Here is a 20,102-nt window from a genome sequence, read left to right as displayed (position 1 = left end):
GTTAATGAACAACATGCAGATATTTACCAGAGGCAGTAGTTGTAGAATTGGAGATATGATCTCGAACCGCACTTGGCTCCATTGCCTGAACGTCGGGCAACAGGGTGTTGAAGTCTATGTGGTCCCACTGCGCTGACAGCTCCTTCTTCAAGGCGGATAGCCTCTGCTGTGATGCGATTTTTTCCCTCGCCAAGCGTTCCATTTCATGTTCGTACTCCCGCTCTTTCCGCTTGAGTGTCTGTAAAAGCAGGAACAAACTGTGTGTAAAATTAGGACAATACAATCTGCAATAATATATTTCAGTGATTTATATATACCATTAATTTTGGACAAATTTAACTTTCACATCCTGAGCACCCTGTCAGTTTCAAAATTCTGGCTAATACAATAGTCAAAACTAATGGGAAGGTATGATTACATTATTTTTACTGCATCACCATTTTCTATTTTTCCTGTAAAGCTGCTGTTCAACGTTTTTACGGTTTCTTTTTTGCACTACAGAAACAAGCTTTTACAGTACAGTAACTACAGTAGAATAAACACAAAAGTGTTACAAAACCCCACAGGAAGGTACACTGAGGAAGAAAAAGTCTGATGTGCAATGTCACTACTCACTTGGTTGTTACGCTAATCACACTGAAAATGTATACAAGTTGCTTGATAATATGTTAAATTTTCTTTCAATTTGCGGCAGTTTACAATTTTCAACTGCAAGAAACTGATTGTTTTATTAAGTAAGGAGTAGCCTAAAGGTAAATTTAGGGCAAACACCATAAATCAGACCTTTTTTTATGGAAATATGTAGTTAAACCACCGTAAGAACATGCATGATTTTTGTACAGTAACAAAGTTTTTACAATACCATATCTTGGAGCCAAAGTTCTCATTAAACAATACGGATCATTTTGATAATCAGAAAATAATATAGTAAGGGCTGGAAAAGCAAAAGTCCTGGTTTGAAATCTTAAGGCTCGGCTGGACCTTTGGCATGTGAATGGGCGAATTGTTTCAAATTTTCCTCTCCATTCGAAAAACTTCTTGGATGTTTCAAAATATGACACATTACATCAGCTTAGAATTCCTTCTAGAGCACTGACGTGAATTTTCATGTAGTTTTCTTTCATTGTTGTCTAGATATTATCAATAGTTTAATAGACTTATGTAATCACAAAACTATTGATAATATCTAGACAACAATGAAAGAAAACTACATGAAAATTCACGTCAATGCTCTAGAAGGAATTCTAAGCTGATGTAATGTTTCATATTTTGAAATATCCAAGGAGTTTTTCGAATGGAGAGGAAAATTTGAAAAAAAATCACCCATTCACATGACAAAGGTCCAGCCGAGCCATAAATTTCATTGTAATTCATATTCATAATGTTCGTCAACACAGATTGATTTCTTTGTATTAAAACTGTAATGCCAACGAACAAAGTTACACTTGCTCGTAATGGATGGATAACCGCAACCCATATGCCAATGTATGAACGTTGGTGCCAGCAAGAAACAGGTGACGCATGCCCTGTACAATCATAAGGAAGTGAGGCTACGCCGCTCCCTGTCTAGAGGCTAGAGGGTCAACCTGTCGGGGAGCAGCCAGTCCTCGTGCTCAGGCAAGCACGTGCCACAACACGCATGCAGTTATTTCTTTCACAAGGTCATCCGTTGGGACTGGGCGACGAGAATCATATGCTGCGCGTCAAAGAGTCAAGGGAGGAGTTCCAAGTTGCAGTTTCATTCAATCACATCTTTTAAGTATGTTGCACCCATTCAAGGCTGTACATCTAAATTAAAGGAGCAGTTTACGTCTAAACTTGTTTTTCAAAAGGTGGTTAAAAATGCCCACACGAACACAAATATACCCGGAAGATAGCAAGTTATATGCGCTATTAACATTTGAAATGCTTACCTTTAAAACTTAGGATTACTCATTTATCGCAAGCATCGTCGTATGTGCATTTCGTACATTATTATTGCGAGAACATGAATTTCAACGAACAAATGTACCATTGAACACTACAATCAGTAACGGAACTAACCGCCTCCGCTAGATTGAATGGGTAATTGTAGTACTGCTAAATGAATGGCTACCGATAAACCTTGTAGTCGGGAGGTCCGGAGTTCGATCACCGGTAGAGGGACATTGTACAGTGGTTCAGATCCAACTTTAAACTACAGTCCCGATTAGATTATCTGAGCATAAGGTGGACTTTAACTAGCTGCCGAAAGGTGACGTTTTGATATTTCAGTACGTCGACATCATTAGGTATCACGAAACCTCGACTCCACAAGTTAAAACAGGAACATCCTGGTTAATAACGGAAGCAAAGCGCGACGTATTGTCTAGACTTAGTAGACGAAAGCTGCTAAGCTCGAGGACTATCACGTGGTTATCATGTTTACTCTTGGGAATGCCAGCTGACGCGTTTGTGCCAACTCACGCTCAAACTGCGGGTAGGGACGGGGAAATAGCACCGATGAACAGGCAAGGCAAAGCGAATCTGACCTTGGAACGGTACCAAGAGACGAGATCGCAAACACATCCGCTCAAACTGTAAGCTTCTGCCACGCCACAAATTCACTAGCCCATTTTTAAAAATTGAACTTCAAGCAGAACCACTATTGTATTGCAACCTGCAATTAAACCGAAAATCCATTACTGTGATTTGAAGAAACCTCAATGGCTATAATATGGTGACTTGTGAACGAATGAAGTCTCCTTTACTCAAGGTTATTGGAAGTTCATGTGTTTTGACGACAATCTGAGTACAAGGCGAACTTATTCACGAAAACTGATTTAAAAAATTTGCAAATAATGCTGCACTTGGCAGACAACCGAAGACACGAAATAAGAGTACAAAAAATTATCATTTCCTGATGCCAGTTGTTTTCTTCTAATACAATCATTTACAGCATTTTCGGCATTATGCGTGCGTATGTATTTCGACATGATAGCTGACATGTAGTCACGGACACTCCTGAGTTATAACGATTCCACTGAAAGTCAGTGCGATTGTTACATCCCAGAAGTGTCCGTGACTGTACATTACATGACAGCGTCTGACGACCTTACTCACCCCTATCCCTGCATAAAGACAATAACAAGAAAAATGTTCACAATTACTTCACATCGTACGATACATTGTTTAAGTATCACAGTAAATATATGACGAAGATAAAACTACATTCATATGTAGACCGGCATACTCAGGGGTTACCGATGGTTACAGCCCCCCGAAAATTTGAGTATCATTGTTTTCAAATGAAAGCAGTAAATAACTAGGGAAAAACCCAATATGGTAAATGCAAATCCCATTGAAATGACTCCCAATAACAGTTATTTTTTGTTCTTACTTTTTGGACTTTTAACCACTGTCTTAATTTTAAAATACCAACGTTTCGGAGGCTGAATCTGCTTCCGTCTTCAAGGTAGTGTGTAATCTGTTAAATCATATTGTGTGTATAAATGGTTGCCCTGGACGATTATTCTCGGTGGCTAAGGCTCCACCTCGTCTGTCGGTCACAAGGACGGACCTCTATGTACAGTCACGGACACTGCCGGCTTGCAATGAATACGTTGACTTTCAATGGAATCGTTACAAGCCGGCAGTGTCCGTGACTGTACATGAAGTTGAGGGTTATCAGTGGCCCAGGCTCCACTTCGTCGTGTGGCCACGTCAAGCCCTATTTTTATATGTAGTTTGCCAGGGAGGATTATGTTGCGGTGGCCCAGGCTCCACCTTGTCAAGGGATTGATGCTGTATATCAACCCCCCAAAAATGAAAAAAAAACCTCCTTCAGTGCCGCTTGTATGCTACTGTCGAGACCCTGAATGGTTGTGGACATACAGTTCTCCCAGTGCGTGTGCTACACTGATCCTCGTTTGTATGCTGACTGACCGAGAGACAAGGTGGAGCCTTGGCAACCATTTATAGACACCACAAGATTTAACAGACTACACACTACCCTGAAGACGGAGGTAGATTCAGCCTCCGAAACGTTGGTATTTTAAAATTAAGACAGTGGTTAAAAATCCAAAAAGTAAGAATGAATAAATCACCATTGATCAGCTACAAAGAAGAATTCTTTTTTGTTATTTGAACAACTGAACGCACCTACGTACGCTGATGGACCTCGCAGATGATCGGTCTAAAAATAATCTGTTACGTTACAAGAGTCAGCACTGTAGCTGAGTGACAACTACTTATTCGCTGGTGCTCTTCGTCGAAAGCCTTATGCAAATCACAATCTTCCGCGCGTCAAGACAACGGCGCGTGCGAAAGCAACGAAAGCCGACGTCGCAGCCTTCCAGCGTGTTAGCAAGAGTTCTAACGGTGTGACCTCGGAAACGACAGCCTATCTATGCACACGCAACTCGCTGAAACGTGCTTGCTGTAGGGAATTGCTGCTGCTCACAAGCACGGCGATCTAAACGTTACCGAAAGTAACAGCAGAACCGCTTCCCATACTGAAAATAGCAGCAAAGAGTACGAAAAGCCTCCGCGGAAAATGTACTGTGAAATCTTAAAATCTTCTTAGGGAGAACGACCGACCATTTGGCACAAATGCAAAAACGCCAAGGATACAATTTCCGCTAAAAAGAAAGTAACAAAAAGAGCTACAGAGTCCTTGCTTTTCGCATTCACCAGGTTTTGATAAACTATTCTGTTTTTGTTTACAGAGAACAATACTACTCGAAATACAGCTCCTGTGCGACTTAAACAATCGCGAGGTGAATTCTGGCATGGGAAGAAAATTGTTGATATTTTTCACATCCAAAAAAAAGAATGCCGGTGTTTCATGATCTATCGTGGGGAAATAAATCAGTAGCGTACGCAGGATTTCATCAAGGGGGGTGTTATTTCGAAAACTTTCTACAAATTCACATTACCATTGTTTTATTATACTTTAATTAATTAATTAATTAATAATAAATTAATAATTCTCATAATTAATTAGTTTAATTACTACTAATGCAGCTGCTATTTATGAAAGAAATAGAACAAAATTGCATTTCTTTTGTTTCTTTGTTACAAAATAATTGTCTAGTAAACGGTTATTTGTATGTGATAAGTCAGACATTTTAAGTGTGAAGAAAATCCATAAAAAAAGCAAATATATTAAATTTATTGAAATAATCCAAATATGAAATATTCAAGGAGCCGCGCTGGTCTAGTCTGACAACTTCGTGGGATATCCGGGTTCGATTCCCGGAATTAGTTGGAATTTATCCAGCCTTGTCTCCGCACCCAGCCTCATATCAATGGGTACCAGAGAGCAACCCTGGGGGATGAAGGCTGCTGGAGCATGGTGCTGATCACATCACCTGCAAAATAGTTCGAGATCGAGAATCTTTGGGGCCCACCACACCACTACGTGTGCCTTCATGGCACGGTGCTATATGCACGGGGGAATTTACATTACCTTTACCTATGGAACTCGCCCAGGATGATGATGAAGCGCGAGAATACATGTTGCTAAATTCCACTGAGTCTATGTTTTCGTTGAAAAGTAAGTTTATAGACATTCCAACACATTTATCACTTCTAGGTGATTCACAAAGCACTTCTTCAACATTATTTAATGATGTGGATGTAGACTCAGCATCACTTGAGAGTTCACAAGGGGATGTGAAATCAGTACCGGGAAGAACGTTTGCAATAAGGTCGGCACACTGCGACGAAGCAAGGAATTTTCACAATTCTCGCGAGAGTCGCGTCACTGGGCGACTTTTTGCAAAAAAAATTGCAAAATTGAACTTTGCGGCCGCTTAGATTGTGTTTGGAATGTTGCGTTTTTCTTCATGCTGCATGGGAATAATAATTCAAATTATTATTATTATTGTTATTATTACTGTCGCAGATATTTGACTGTGATAAATTAGCCATTTTTATTTTTTTCTACAGCATTTTCCATAATATTTCAAAAGCTCAAGGGGGGGGTTTAAACCCGGTAACCCTCCCTTGCGTACGCCACTGAAATAGAGAAAATCTCGAAGTTTCCATTTCGCATACTGCCCGCCCATTAACTTACGTGTTTGGCCGCCAGATGGCAACTTTTAAATATGGCGGAACGAAGAATGCAGTGGGCGCGCGCGCACACACAAAAAAAGGCGATCACATATAAATGTTTACGTGTGTGACAAAGGGTCCTCCTCATACCGAGCGTTTGCAATGCATGTGTATGTATGTATATATATATATGCGTGCGTGTGTGTGTGTGTGTCCGAGCTCAAAACACTGTTGAAGAGAGGTTTATTTTACATTTACCGCGACGGTGATGAATACCACTGTATGAAATAAAAGACTGTATATTCGCAAAGAAACAAACCCTATACAGTTAGGTACGAACATTAGATCGCATTATTTGGTGTAAAAGTCTCATATCTTCAGATATCGGGCTTGAGAACTGAAAGGATTGTTTCCATTACGTAAACTATTTACATGAATCGTGTCTTGTCACCCGACTTGCTTGTTGTATTACGAAACACTAAAAAATAAGTTATTACTTTAAGCGAGTATGCAAACGTATTGCGAGCTTAATATTATATATACACATCAGAGGCGTATATTCAGGGCTATCTAGGCTATCTGCAAAGCCCAGACTCAGTGAATAAAATACAGAAAAAAATATCTATCAGAAAATGTGCATAAAATTGTTCATTTCAATAAGAAGACGAACATGATTTCTTAGGAGTTGGAAACATAGCCCGCTTTCTTTGAATTCGCGAGGCGGCTGGCCCAGCGCCGGCTAGAAACTGCACAGGGGTGATGGGCAAGCGTGACAGGGCTACCACAAAGATCACCCGATCAATGCTGCAAACCAATTTTTCTCAACATGTAATTTCCCCAGGATCGGGGAATTGTGGAGCCAAACTGTTACAGGAGAGGGAACATGGTTGCATATGGCGGGGGAAAATCCCTCTGAACTTCCTCAACAGTCTGGGCAATTTTGAGGCCAAAGTATCGCAGGCAAGGGGAAAGTGTGGCATATAGCAGGGACAAGAACATCATTGAACGCTTGCAGAGGAGTTGAAAAGGCGGTCGTTGACCTTCAAACAACTAGAGATACAGTGGGGAGTAGAAAATTGTTGGCTGACCGGGAATGGTTTATGAGTGCATCTAAAAATTACGGAAATGACAAGGACCAGTTCTAGTCTAGATCGCGTCGAGTGGTCTTGGTGCTTGGAATTCATTAAGAGGCAGCGAGTGAATGCAGTAGTGAGTGGATTGTATTTTTGTGAATGATATGTGCTGTGTTGTGTAGTGAATTGAAATGAGGGACATAATTAACAAGCTGTCTATTCGGCTTACGAATGACGATAAGCTCCAAATCGTTGTGGATTTTTCTTGTATGTCCACTTTATGAACAGATAAGCTAATGGCGATCGGACCTACAGTTAAAGTGGTATTTAAACCACCCCGTATCGAACCCGGAACCCCTTGGTTTCAAGACGACGACGTTACCACTGCGCGAACAAGAAGTACCCGAACTTGAAATCATGAAAATAGGTAGGTTAAATGACAGTGTACATTTCCATGTTGTATTTATGAGATATATATTTTTAATCAGTGTCACATCATTTCCACCCGCCACCCCCAATTAGTTTAGAAAACAAAAATATAATAATATTCCAACCTTGTTGTGTCTAACATAACAATATTCCAAACTTTTTTGTGAGGAGTGTATATAACATAATAAAGAAAACCAAATGGACAATTACTTAGAAAGAACGACTCAGTTTGATTTCAATTATATCTGCAAAAAAGAAATTAAGAAGTGATGTCACAGTTCTCAATTGTGATCATATCATTTTTTAAACAATCGGTGATTAAAAATATCACCGTTGTAATCGATCCATCACTGGTGCACACTGGCAACGCAGCTTGTCATCTGCCTTCGCGAAAACTTAACCGACAACCCGGTCGGTCGGTCGTCTGCTCCGACCTCCCGCACGATCAATACTGCCGCCCACTGATTGGTTGGCGGGCCCTGCGCCGGGGAAACAGGTCGCAGACGGGGGCAATTAGAAATTCCACACCCCGAAAAGGGGGTGGGGGAAACAAATGGCAAGAACAGTACACACCGCACATGACAAAATCGTCACAAGGAGAAAAGGTCACATCCCACATGCACTGGGCGGAAACCGCTAGCTTTCAACTGCCAACAATGAAACTTCACATGCAATAATGTAACGGCATTATTAGGCCATTTCTTGTGGCATGCATTCACTTCGTCTACTACAGATACCAGGGCATTTATCTTGAAAGGAGAGGGTAACGCTGTAATCAAGAGTCCCCGGGTTCGATTCCAGGCGGAAGGACGTTGCACGGTGATTCGGAACCCACTTTAAACTGTACATAGTCACGATTAGCCCATCTGAGTATAACTTGGAGTTAAACTTTGGATTTTCACGATGGATATCTTACATTTGACAACGTCGGAGAGACTCTTAAAGCACATGCATGACTCGTTGCTGCATGTCGCAGCAGTAAATAAATAATAAAAATAAAAGTAAAGGTAAAGTGCTCCCCTGTGCATAGCACCACGCCATGAAGGCGTATAGAGGGTGTGGGGGTAACGCCCCACACTTTCTTGATCCGGTCGTGAGTGGGGGTGATGTGATCAGCATCACGCCCCTGACCGCCTTTACCCCCCAGGTACCCATGTTATTCGACGCTGGGTGGGCGCCGGAGCCGCTTCCATCGTTCGAAAAGTTCCCGGATTTGAACCGGCCGGGGATCGAACCCGGGACCTTTAGCATGGTAGTCAGACGCGTTACCGACTGAGCCACCGCGGCCACTAAATAATAAAAATACTGGCGACATTTTGTTAGTCAGGTGGAAAATCCGGGTTCGATTCCCAGGAGTGGGAATTTTTCATATTCATATTATGTAAAGAGGCTCCGGGGCTCACGAAGCCTCTTGGGTTTGAGCTTTACTTGTAAGTCCACTTTATGCAAAGAAAGGCTACAGTTTAAAGTGGGATCCGAACCACTATGTGCCTCTCCCTGATTACAAGGAGAAGACATTACCACTACGTCACCGGGGAGGCCTCTCACGCAGCCTCTTATCAATAGATTGGTGCGGGGAGGTGTAAAAGCGACCGGAGTGCTGCGCTCATCACATCACCTCACCGCACCTCCAATGCATAGGGAAAGATTGCAACGTTGAGGAGGAATGATGATTCGATGAAAGAATAAATGCAACTGAACAGGTATTCCCGGATAGGACTCGAACCCAGAGTCCACGGAGGCGAAATCGTGTGTTAAAAACCAAACGCTTCGCGGAGGCTAAATGTCTCAGAACAACAATGTTCTAAATATTAAGCGGGTAGGAAAGAAAGGTACACCTCAAAGATTATAAAATTGACGGTGTGTTCTAGATACACATTTCTAAGAACAAAGTTTCAGGTGCGCCTCCTCTCTTTATTACATATAGGCTATAATTCTTCAGCACGTGCTCCCAGTGTGCAAGTCAACAGTGACCTACGTGCAAAAAACAAAACAAAAAAAAAAGGCGGCAGATATCCGTGAGCGTTGTGTGAAGAGAGGGAAAAGCCGTTCCCTCGCAATACAAGGAGGGGAACAGAGATGGTTCCGACTTGTGACGTCACTCCAACGCATCGGTCGTTGAACCCTTCCACTCCTACGTGTACTATGTGGCGACGGTCACTCGGTCATTCTGCCACGGTCCGTTGCCCCTAGAGAGGGAGATATTGCCTCCCCTCCTCTCTCTCGGGCACGGAGAAAGCTCCATGCAATCGCACCAGAAGTCCTCCTGTGCAAATAAATCAGTGTTGCCATCTACAGCACCTGTGTGGCAGTATGAGAACTTATGATGGGCTACAGCGTTGAACTTTTTGCTTCCGTAAACTATTTACGAAGGCGGTTGGCAGTGGCATGCCCGGGGGGGGGGGGGGGGGGGTAATCTTGGGTACGTCACTAACAATTGGCCTGCAGTGGTTACCTGACTGAAGTGAAAGAAAAGTAAATCAAGAAACTGATTCGGTTTAAATACAAAGATACGAAAAGGTTTTTATTTTGGGGAACATACAGAACAGAGATCCCATCATACTAAGATTTAAAATGTCTACCAGTTAGTCCTACACTGCAATTTTTCTGTCCCAGTCTCGGTTAGGTTAGGTCAGCGAGAATATTGTTAGGAAAAAAAGAACTCATATTTCTACCTGAAGCAGTATATACATACATATCGAACGGAGACGTTACATAGTCCCTACGCGCTTTATACCTAGCCATCGATTTTCGATGTCGATACAATGGGTCCGGAAATATGGTACAGGACCATGTAGAATATTCTGAGAGTGGATAAAGCAACGCCATCTTATAGCAAGGACTGGGTAGAGAATCTCTCTCTCTCTCTCTCTAAATACATCATCATTGGTAGGTCATGGATCGCAACTCGATATGACAATTATTACACTTTACCCGTATACATTGTGGATATCAGGTCAAATGTCTACTAAATATACATTTGTGATTATGATGCTGATACTGTGTTGCTATCCATAACCTGCCAACGATGTCGTCTCATGTAGCCCAAGGACGTATTTTGGGAATCCAGGGGGCCGCCCCGTAATTTTTTTTTTATCAAGAACTAAAATTAAATAATGAAAAATATATTATTTTAGCCTTTGTTGTATAATTTCCTCTGAACTTATTGGAAGACAAGTATTATATTGGGATCATACGGCTTTGAAGGACAGGAAAGACGTATTTAGGGGGGTGCGGACCCCCCCCAAAAAACACGAAGTACTAAAATTAAGTAATGAAAATATTATCATTTGTTGCATAATCTATGGTTATTAATTTCCTTAGAACTTTTTAGCGGGCAAGGATTACATTGGAATCAAACGGCTTTGAATGACATTACAAAGAAGATTTATGTAAACTACTACTCAATATGCATAAAATATTAATCAGAAACTTAATTTTCTCCAACTATATGTATCATCATTTTTGTTATTCGATAAATATTCAATTATTCATCTATTTGACATTAATTTCATTGCCAGAGCACTTGTTTTTATGTAAATTATTCCGATCTTAACTACATGTAAGCTACGTAATGAATATGCGCTGTTATACGTATCTGAATTCTTATACAGTCTTTTTACCTATTCGTGTAATAATAATATATTAATTTTTTGTATTGTTATTAGTATTAATTTGATTTAATATAATTTTAATTTAAACATTATTATTATTATTCATGAGACACTTGGTTCGGATCCCCCCCCCCCAGAAGCATATTTCTAGATACGTGCCTGATGTAGCCTGTACAAAGTCTCTGCACAATTCTAGTTACAAGAAGACATTGGACACAAGAGATGGCACGTCGAACAATCTTCGTGTTTTTTTCTCTCCAATGCTTTCTCCTTTCGATTAAGACTGTTCCAAGAATAATTCAATGGGATTAATAATTTATTGCAGAAAACCCAAGGACAATGACGTGACGAAATCCAATCGTGAAATTTTGAGGGCGGTCCTTCCCGCCTAAATTTCACCTTGACGCATGCGCAAAAGTCATTCAATAGTGCCAATACTTTGCACGAATAAAGCTGGAACAGTTTACACAACAATTATAACCAGCTTCACGATTTCATAATACTTAAAAGGGCAATGTTGTGTATATAATTACACGACATATTAAATAAAAATGCGCGGGTTATACGAAAGAGCATCGGACAAAGTTAGCCAATTGTACGACACTCGAAACTGGATGTACGTCAGTCAACAACTATACGTATTTTCTTAGCACGGCGCTGTATGCTCACTTTGGAAATGAAACAATGTAACAAAAAAAACATTCTGCACATTGAAATCTCGCTTCCGTGTTCCTACAACAAAAACAGATCAAAGCTTAGCACTGAACACTAGTGTGCACCCATCTTGCGCATTTAAAAAAAACACGAAATGGAATTTGAAAAAGCTAAGTAAACTGCACCACCGTAAAAAGGCTCCAAAATCAAGTTTTTCACCCTAAATATGTTTTCATTGTTCTTCGGGGCAAATGCTTGACCGAAAGTATATCTAGCACAAACTTATTCGTCTTCACATCAACGCGAAATTTAGAACCGATATTTATGTAAGTATTTAAGGAAGTGACTAGAAAAGATAAAGACATACTCCAAGTTATACTGTTGCCAACCGTAGCTCATTAAACTGCGATAACCAGAACGAAGTTATGTCTGTAGCGAGAAGGAATTTGGCCTTCCTGGAGACTTCCTGAAAATTTTGCAACGTTTTCCGGAAATACCGCCTATCGACGAATACTGAAAGCTAAGACTTTAAAACACAACCTTTAACATTTTTACTAGGTTCATTTTCAATGTCCTGTACAATTTCAACATACTTAAACTAAACTACACGTACTCTGTTCAGTAATATAAACTTACCTGAATATACCGCAGAGCGCTGTGCAGTATACTAAGATTGGACGATTTCTTTTCATCTTGAGCAGGCAATTGTTTTTTGAGTAGTTCGAAGCATTCCTTGAGATGTGCCCTTCTGTTCTTCTCCAGCTTGTTATGGACTTCCCTTGTACCCGACCTAGAACGGAAACATTTTCTTCAAGTTTGCCTGCAGGATTTTAATGATCTGGCCATCAAATGAATTCATCACCAAATAAACGCGTTTTGTTCCCTCAAAGAAGGGAATTATTTGAACATGTTTGCAATCATTTCTGAACTTTTTCTGTAGAGTGGAATGTATGAATAATACAAAGCAAATTGTCAATTGCCACGTTCACTTCTTTCTATGTAATGCAAGGTTCATGACTTAAAAAGAACGCCAACAAAGCAGCTGACAACTTCTGAAGCATCATCAGAACAATTCCACTCCTTAAAAACTCTTACATTGTAAGAGTAAAATGAATGTGATGGGACAATTTGCATGGTGTTATAAATACCAAGCAATACCACTTTAATGTTGCCAAATTTGCAATTACCTGGACAATAAGGAATGTGTTTTAATGATTCCATAACAGCAATTTCACCTTGACTGTACAGTCACTGACACTTTTGACTCCTTATGGGATGGTTACAACCCATAAGTGACTACAAATATTGATACTTAGGACTGAAAAAAGTACTCACCCCGCACGCCTCTTCAGGTCTTGAATGTCTTCGATGCGGGTGATGTGATTGGGGGCGGTGCGCTTGTACAAGGTGCTGTCTTCCACGGAGAGGCTGGGGTACCTTTCGGAGCGGAATTCGTGGTGGACAGGGGGTCGTGGCGAGGGGACTCGTCTGGGGGGCGGCGAGGGGAGTGGCCGGGCCGGCGGTGAGGCTCCGTTCGTGGCGAGGCGGGGCGGACTGGCGCTGCTAAGTGGTGGCAGGTCGTTGCTGGCGGGGACGGTAGATGAAAATGCATGGTAGTCCTGTGGCTCCTCGCCTGCAAGTAGAAAACGAGAGGGAAATGTTAGAACTCCAAATACACAGATATACACACACTAGTACATATATGCAAGACATCGTTCAATGCCTTTACTACCATGATTAATGTAGCCTCCTGGACAGCCAGATCTAACACCTTCTTGCAATCAGACTATATTGGCTTGTAAGTTAATGTGTGTCAAGTATGTAAATTACACTAAGAATTAATTGATAACGCAGTTTTGAAGGAAAAGTGCTATTTTCTAACTATCTGTTGGTATTAAGCAGGAGACAATACAACGAAAATCCCTTATGGTCTTTCCAACTGTTGGGAAGCCAAACGTTGACAGTGAAAATGTCCAGCTGTATTTTACTTACTATTTATATTTCCTTATGGCAGACCGGTTTTACGCTGAGGTAACGTATTGGGTTAGCAATGGATAATGATAATGACCAATGATGATTGCATGCTATAATCAGCTACTGCAATAACACACATACATTGTCTCAACTGTGCGTTTGAATCTCAAATTTTAATGCTCCCGATTTTCCATTCTTCGTCAGACACCCCGGTCAACAAGGCACTCCCTGTACGGACTGAGGAGGCTGTTGCTCAAGTTTTCACTGCCAATAGGCCATTGAACCGCGATCAACGTGTAAGAGAGTCAGACTCACAAAAGTGCACACGATCTTGCTTTCGAAAGTACAAAGTTCCAAACGAGGAACAGAAAAACAACAACTCGCCGCTAACACACTCACTCTAATTTTTTAGCAGAAGGATGAACTCTCCTGGCTTAAACAGTCTAAATATCAAACCATTATGTACATATAAACAAAACTGAGGTAAAGTTATCAGGAGAGTAACGAACTCTCACACTTTTCTGTTCTGAATTGTACATACTCGTATTGCAATGGCAGTGATAAGAGATCTCACTTCCCTCTGAACGATTTGTTTCGTACCGTAATCATTAAAGAACCTTTAATCTAACCATAAGTTAGATCTTGTATATTCAAATATCTGGATTTTTCGAATGCTAACAGTTGAAGAGAATGTCGAAAGTTTCTACAACGTAAAGAGCAGCAGTGCAAAGAAATTAATAAATATTCGCATATTGACTGTCAAACTTTTATGTAAGATGTAACCTACTATTCTTTATTCCATTAGATATTTCTTACATATTAACAGGCTTCATTATGATCGTTAAATATCTCCATACAAGTCTTCTTTATCGCATTATTCCATTGTGCAAAAAGGAGTAGCAGCAATTTTATACAACATTCTCAAGAATAAGTTTGAGAAAGTAAGTATCTTTTTTTACTCGGCGAACGAGCCAAAATCGCACACCGTTACCTTCCCTCCCCGCCACGGAGGCGCTGGTGGAGGTGCAGACAACGTGGACGATTCGCATGACCTGGATTGTCCCATATTTTTCGCTGTTTCTCTTCGTCTCGAGGCGAGGCACTTGCCATCACCAAGTGAAAACGTGAACTCAAGGACAGCGACCTCCATCACGTGACCAAACAGTATACGCGAGTGGATTGTGGCACAGTGCCGTTCCCTTCCGCGTCGAAACTAACAATCTGCATCAGGGGGCAACATCTCGGTGAAATTACCGTGTGGTTTGAGGGGAGGGGCCAAAACTTGAAAATAACACGATGAGAAGGGGAAAAGTTGAATTCCAGAGTTCAATGTATTCGGTCAGACTGCGGTGTTCATCACCCAAATCCACTTTTTTTACGCAATGAGAGATGAGTAGATAGAATTGAGGATGGACTGATACCAAGTGTGCGGCTGGTTTCACGAAGAAACATACATCTTAGTACATATGGCAGACCAATTTTCTTAGATTCTAATATATGCAAGGCAGAAATAAATTTTGTTCGTTAATTCAATTATCAAAAGCTCAAATATAGCTATCAAGTTTATATCTTAAAATGAAAAACTCACGTTTGCTTCTAGGTGTACAGTGGGATCCATGAGTATTGCCGTGCAAATTGTTCATAGCTATTTTTCATTATTTTTTATCTCACATCCTGTGTGTTTTTAAGCGATGTTCTTTTATGTATGCTGGTGCAGAAGTTGTCAACTGCTTGTTTGAGCTTTTTTATTCTTGAAGCTCTTACTGGGTCAAAAAAAGTGCACGAACATGGTTATGGACAATTTGCAAGCTCATACTCATGGATCCCACTGTACACCCACAAGTAAGCCCTTGCCAAGAACTTTTGCGAGGAGGTCAGGTCGTCGATACACAATTGATTACATAATAGCATCAAACAACTAAATATATATTCTTTCCTTTGGTCAAATACTTGTACAGTGACTGACACTTCTGGGTTGTAACAATTCCATTGAGAATCGGAACTATGTAATTACAAGACAACATTGTCAGTTTGGCACAACTATGTATATTTTTTGTTTGTTTCTTTAAATCCAGAATTCAAACCATTAGTACACTGAAATACACAGCAACTTTGATTTTGCTAGAGCTTGTACCCACCTCAATCATGGCAAGTCTAACTCTGGGAAAAATGTTAATCACGAAGTTTATATTGTATGGTCTTTCAAGTGTCAGTCCAGAGTGTTCTACGTGGAAGAGAGGTTAACAGTTCGGTGTCTAGAAAGGTTAATCCCTTTTATAATATATCTCTCGCGCAGATGCTGATTCTTACATTATTAGTGCCCTGGTATACCGTCCATTGCTCTACCAAATAAGCTAGCGAGGCAGCCCTGGGTTCGCCTGATTTCTCGCTCTTGCACTTTTACTTGCGTGGAGTTGTCTGATGCCGTCGACAGTTCAAAGTTTCTCCCAGCATAGATATGTAAATTACCCTACTGTTTAGCACACACAGATGTCCTATGTAAAAATTTCAGCGAAAAATCTCTACGCTGGGAGAAACCAGGCACGTCGACGTCAACAGTGTTTTAAAGGCAACAGATCCCGTTGCAGTAGCGTTGACAAGATTCCACGTAGGTAGAACAGCAACAGCGAAATATCCGTAGAACCCAGAGCTGTCTCGGTAGCTCAGTCGGTATCGAAGACACGGGTTCGATTCTCGTTCGAGCCTACAATTTTCACTGAAATTTCAATGGTGATGGTAACATGGCGGAGAACGTTCCATCTCGGTGAAGTTACTATCAATAGTATTCAATGTTTTAAAGCATATATAACACAATAGTAATAACAACAACAACAGATAAACCATGAAAAGTTTTGGGGATTGCTCCAACTATGAATAAGCTTGCCCGATTTGATACTATATGCGTCTGATTTCCATTATCAATAGCTATATTCATTCCGCTCTCAACAAGTGCACAACTTCCTGCTCAAACAGGTATTCTGAATTCATTCTTAATTATGGGTTTGGTTGCTTTGTACTCAAGAACGGAGTAGAGCGTATCAAGTTGCGGATTAAAGCGACTCCACTCCACAATATTTTCGAAAACCGAATCCATAGTTATGTCTGGCGCACTTACGTGTTGCAAAATTTTACGAGTTACGTAACAACCGTTTTCCACTCTCCCTGCGCATCGCCCACACCGCTCCTGAAGGTCATACAAGTTATCATTCGCCGCCCGGCCAGATACAACAACACCGACCACGTGAGCTGAGCGCCCACGTGACCGTGACGTGGGCGGAACCTCGTTCCACTCGCGCAGGCTTCGCTCCTGCCATGTGCTAATGAGTACAAGGTTCACGCTCCAAACAAACTTCGACCAGCATAGGCGGTCTGTCGGGAGGCATCTAGCACACGCCCAGAAACCAAAAATAGCAACGTCCTTATCCCGGTCTGTTGCGAAACGTAGAAGCGATCTGAAATACTTTCAAATAAACTTAGCGAATGCCAATCCTTCGCAATAACAGTTTCGACGAACGTGCTCGTTTCACGTTACTAGGTCAGGCCAAATCACATTCACTAATGCAAGGATTATGAAATATAGTGCAAACCACGAAAGCAATGATAGACGCAAAATTATTTCTACAGCACAGTTGACATTCAAACTATAATGCTTGAAAGTTTTCTGCATATTAATTTGCAACATCTAATTGGGAAAGTGGTTATCGCATCGCGCTACGACGTTAGGTGTCCTGGTGTCGAATCCCGGCCTGGGAATGGGTGTTTGTGAGTGACCATTCATCAAATTCATCATATCACTCATCCCTTCTTCGCAATTAGCCAGAAGTGGCAGAAAAACTAAGTACAATCTAAATCAATCAATATACTTGGGAAAAATTATAAAGTGCCTGAATAAGGATCACTATTATGCTGTATACAATATACAATACACAGAAATTTAAGCAAAAGATTGATTATCTTTACGGATTGCGGTACATTTGCCTACAAACACGCTAGGTTGGGCCACGCGATTTGTGACAAACATGAGAATAAAAAAAAAAACAACTGAACAATCCATGGAACTGTTTCCAAACTTGTATTTTGTCACATTCAATACGGGCATTCACATTAAACATTGCATGGCAAGTATTAAGTTTTGGTTTACAATACGCACACCATAAAAGGATTTTCTTTTAGAAGGGTGTCTGTGCACTACACCCACCCCAATTCTCATGAGAGGGAATGTGTAATATATAACGTGTGTCAATACAGCCACTCCATAATTGTCGAAATCTGCGCACTGTGCCCAAATGTAATAAGAAAAAGGTTCCCAACCCAACACGGAACGAAATACAGCCCGGAGCTGACACCTACCAGCACAGGAAGGAATTAGCAGGTAAAAAAAAAAAAAGAGGGTGAGCACTGAAGAAGGTTTCGGCAGAGCTGTCAGTTGTATGACGGTTTTGTAGTGTGTTGTGTACAAAGTTTTCTTCTTACAAGAAACGAAAGGAGTATTTCAATTCAAATCACTGTGGCCAAAGGAATTTACAAAATCCACTTTGAACTTTCTTAAATAGCTATATCAACTTTGGTTTAACAAAATGATTGCATGTTGATTGAATTGGATGCATACGAAAGTATATGCACGAGTAATCTACAGTTCTATTATTTAACAAAACCGTTGTCAGAAACTGGAAATAAACATTTCAAATGTACACAAACTATAAAAAGGTAAAAAAAAGGTAAAGTGTTCCCCTGTGCATAGCACCACGCCATGAAGGCGTATAGGGGGTGTGGGGGTAACGCCCCACACTTTCTTGATCCGGTCGTGAGTGGGGGTGATGTGATCAGCATCACGCCCCTGACCGCCTTTACCCCCCAGGGTTTCCCCCAGGTACCCATGTTATTCGACGCTGGGTGGGCGCCGGGGCCGCTTTCACCGTTAGAAAAGTTCCCGGATTTGAACCGGCCGGGGATCGAACCCGGGACCTTGAGCATGGTAGTCAGACGCGTTACCGCCTGAGCCACCGCGGCCACTATCAGGCAAATTGTTCATCGTCATGTTCATTTACTTAATTAAGTTCCAGAATCGAGATAATAAGGTAAACAGTTGACCCACCTTTGCACCAACATCAGTACAATGTCCATGTACAACGTAAAATTAAAACTAATGAATGTAGCAATGGGCAATTGCCACTACGAATGTACATAGTTGTCTCAATATTATTCCAAAATGTTCTGAAACTTCTACGATTCACAGAATAAATTCTAATTACCAGAACGACTGCAAAAATAAATTGACAATGAAGAACGAAAGTAGATTGACAATGAACAACGGAAGTATCAAAACATCCAGCAATAGAAAAACAAGCTGCATTGTTGTGTAACGAATTACATTATACCTTCACTTGAAGTGGGGAAATAAACTAAGAAATCTCAATATCCTACCTAAAAGATAATGCTGTATCCACTTCTTTTTTGGTGGAGGCATCCATGTTGTGGGACTTTCAGTTTCCACTAACACTCCCATTTTGGCAAACACAACTGTACAAGTTCCAAAATCGTGCTCTAAAAACACTAATAATAATATATGCGCACTGATTTATACTATCAGCAACAACACCACATATCTACGCGCACCAAAAAGATCGCACACAATGCACAAACACAAAAGCCGTAAACTCTCCTTTGCGAAAATATCACAGTCAAGCATGAAGCAAGGGTACCGTCACACGACGGTGCATACAACTTTCCAGTAACACTATCGGAGTGACGTGCATAGACACACTGGACAACTTCCGTACTCGCTAATCTTCACTTCGCCCAGGGAAGGCGCTCTTCCCTCCCCTCCGTGAGTACTCTCGTCCGCAAAACACTACCACCTGATAACACTTGCGCGACCTAGTGACGTCACCGGCAGGCTCCGCCTCGTTTCGAGCAAGCCTCCCCCCCCCCCCTTTGTAATTCCAAGGTCCGCGACGCGCTACACGGAGGGGAACGAGAGGGCGGGGGATTTCACAGGTATCAAAGTGGGCGCTTGACGGGCAGAGAGAAGGGGGGGCAAGGAGAAACTAACGCAAGGGGGAGGGAGATAGTCACGGACCCACAGATAGAAAGAAAACTGTCCGGAGCAACCCTGTGATGTCATCCGTCTCGACGGATTGCCAACACTGTTGCCAGATAGCCGCTCGAGGCCTCTACTATTACTGTCACACCCTGCCGCTCAATGTTGTCAGATAAAGGTAACATTTTCATGATAAGCTTATTTTATCGCCTTCCACATGATGTAAACACTTGAACAGTATTAACCACCCACGCCTGCGAACAAGTATGTACTCAAACGCCATAACGGAATGGTCAGTGTAAC

At 41.3% G+C, this 20,102-nt stretch overlaps 1 protein-coding gene across 3 annotated transcripts in view; it reads right to left on the bottom strand.

Moving 5' to 3' along the window:
- The window catches only part of LOC146002438 (uncharacterized), a 28,657-nt gene extending 9,113 nt beyond the window's left edge, over positions 1–19,544 (bottom strand). Inside the window, exons 1-4 of one of the 3 annotated variants that reach the window (XM_083140266.1) lie at positions 19,184–19,544; positions 13,121–13,418; positions 12,422–12,575; positions 28–238 (exon numbers count right to left, since the gene is read on the bottom strand). In XM_083140266.1, coding sequence (XP_082996392.1) covers positions 28–238; positions 12,422–12,575; positions 13,121–13,418; positions 19,184–19,265 — 745 coding nt within the window. In that variant the 5' untranslated portion in view covers positions 19,266–19,544. The remainder of the gene's footprint in view (positions 1–27; positions 239–12,421; positions 12,576–13,120; positions 13,419–19,183) is intronic. The other 2 variants (XM_083140265.1, XM_083140267.1) reach the window with 2 other exon arrangements.
- Positions 19,545–20,102: the final 558 nt, after the last annotated feature.

Source organism: Lepisma saccharinum, chromosome 18, assembly GCF_977018435.1.
Source record: "Lepisma saccharinum chromosome 18, izLepSacc3.1, whole genome shotgun sequence".
Classification (NCBI taxonomy): domain Eukaryota; kingdom Metazoa; phylum Arthropoda; class Insecta; order Zygentoma; family Lepismatidae; genus Lepisma; species Lepisma saccharinum.
This window is presented reverse-complemented; position numbering and strand designations above follow the sequence as displayed.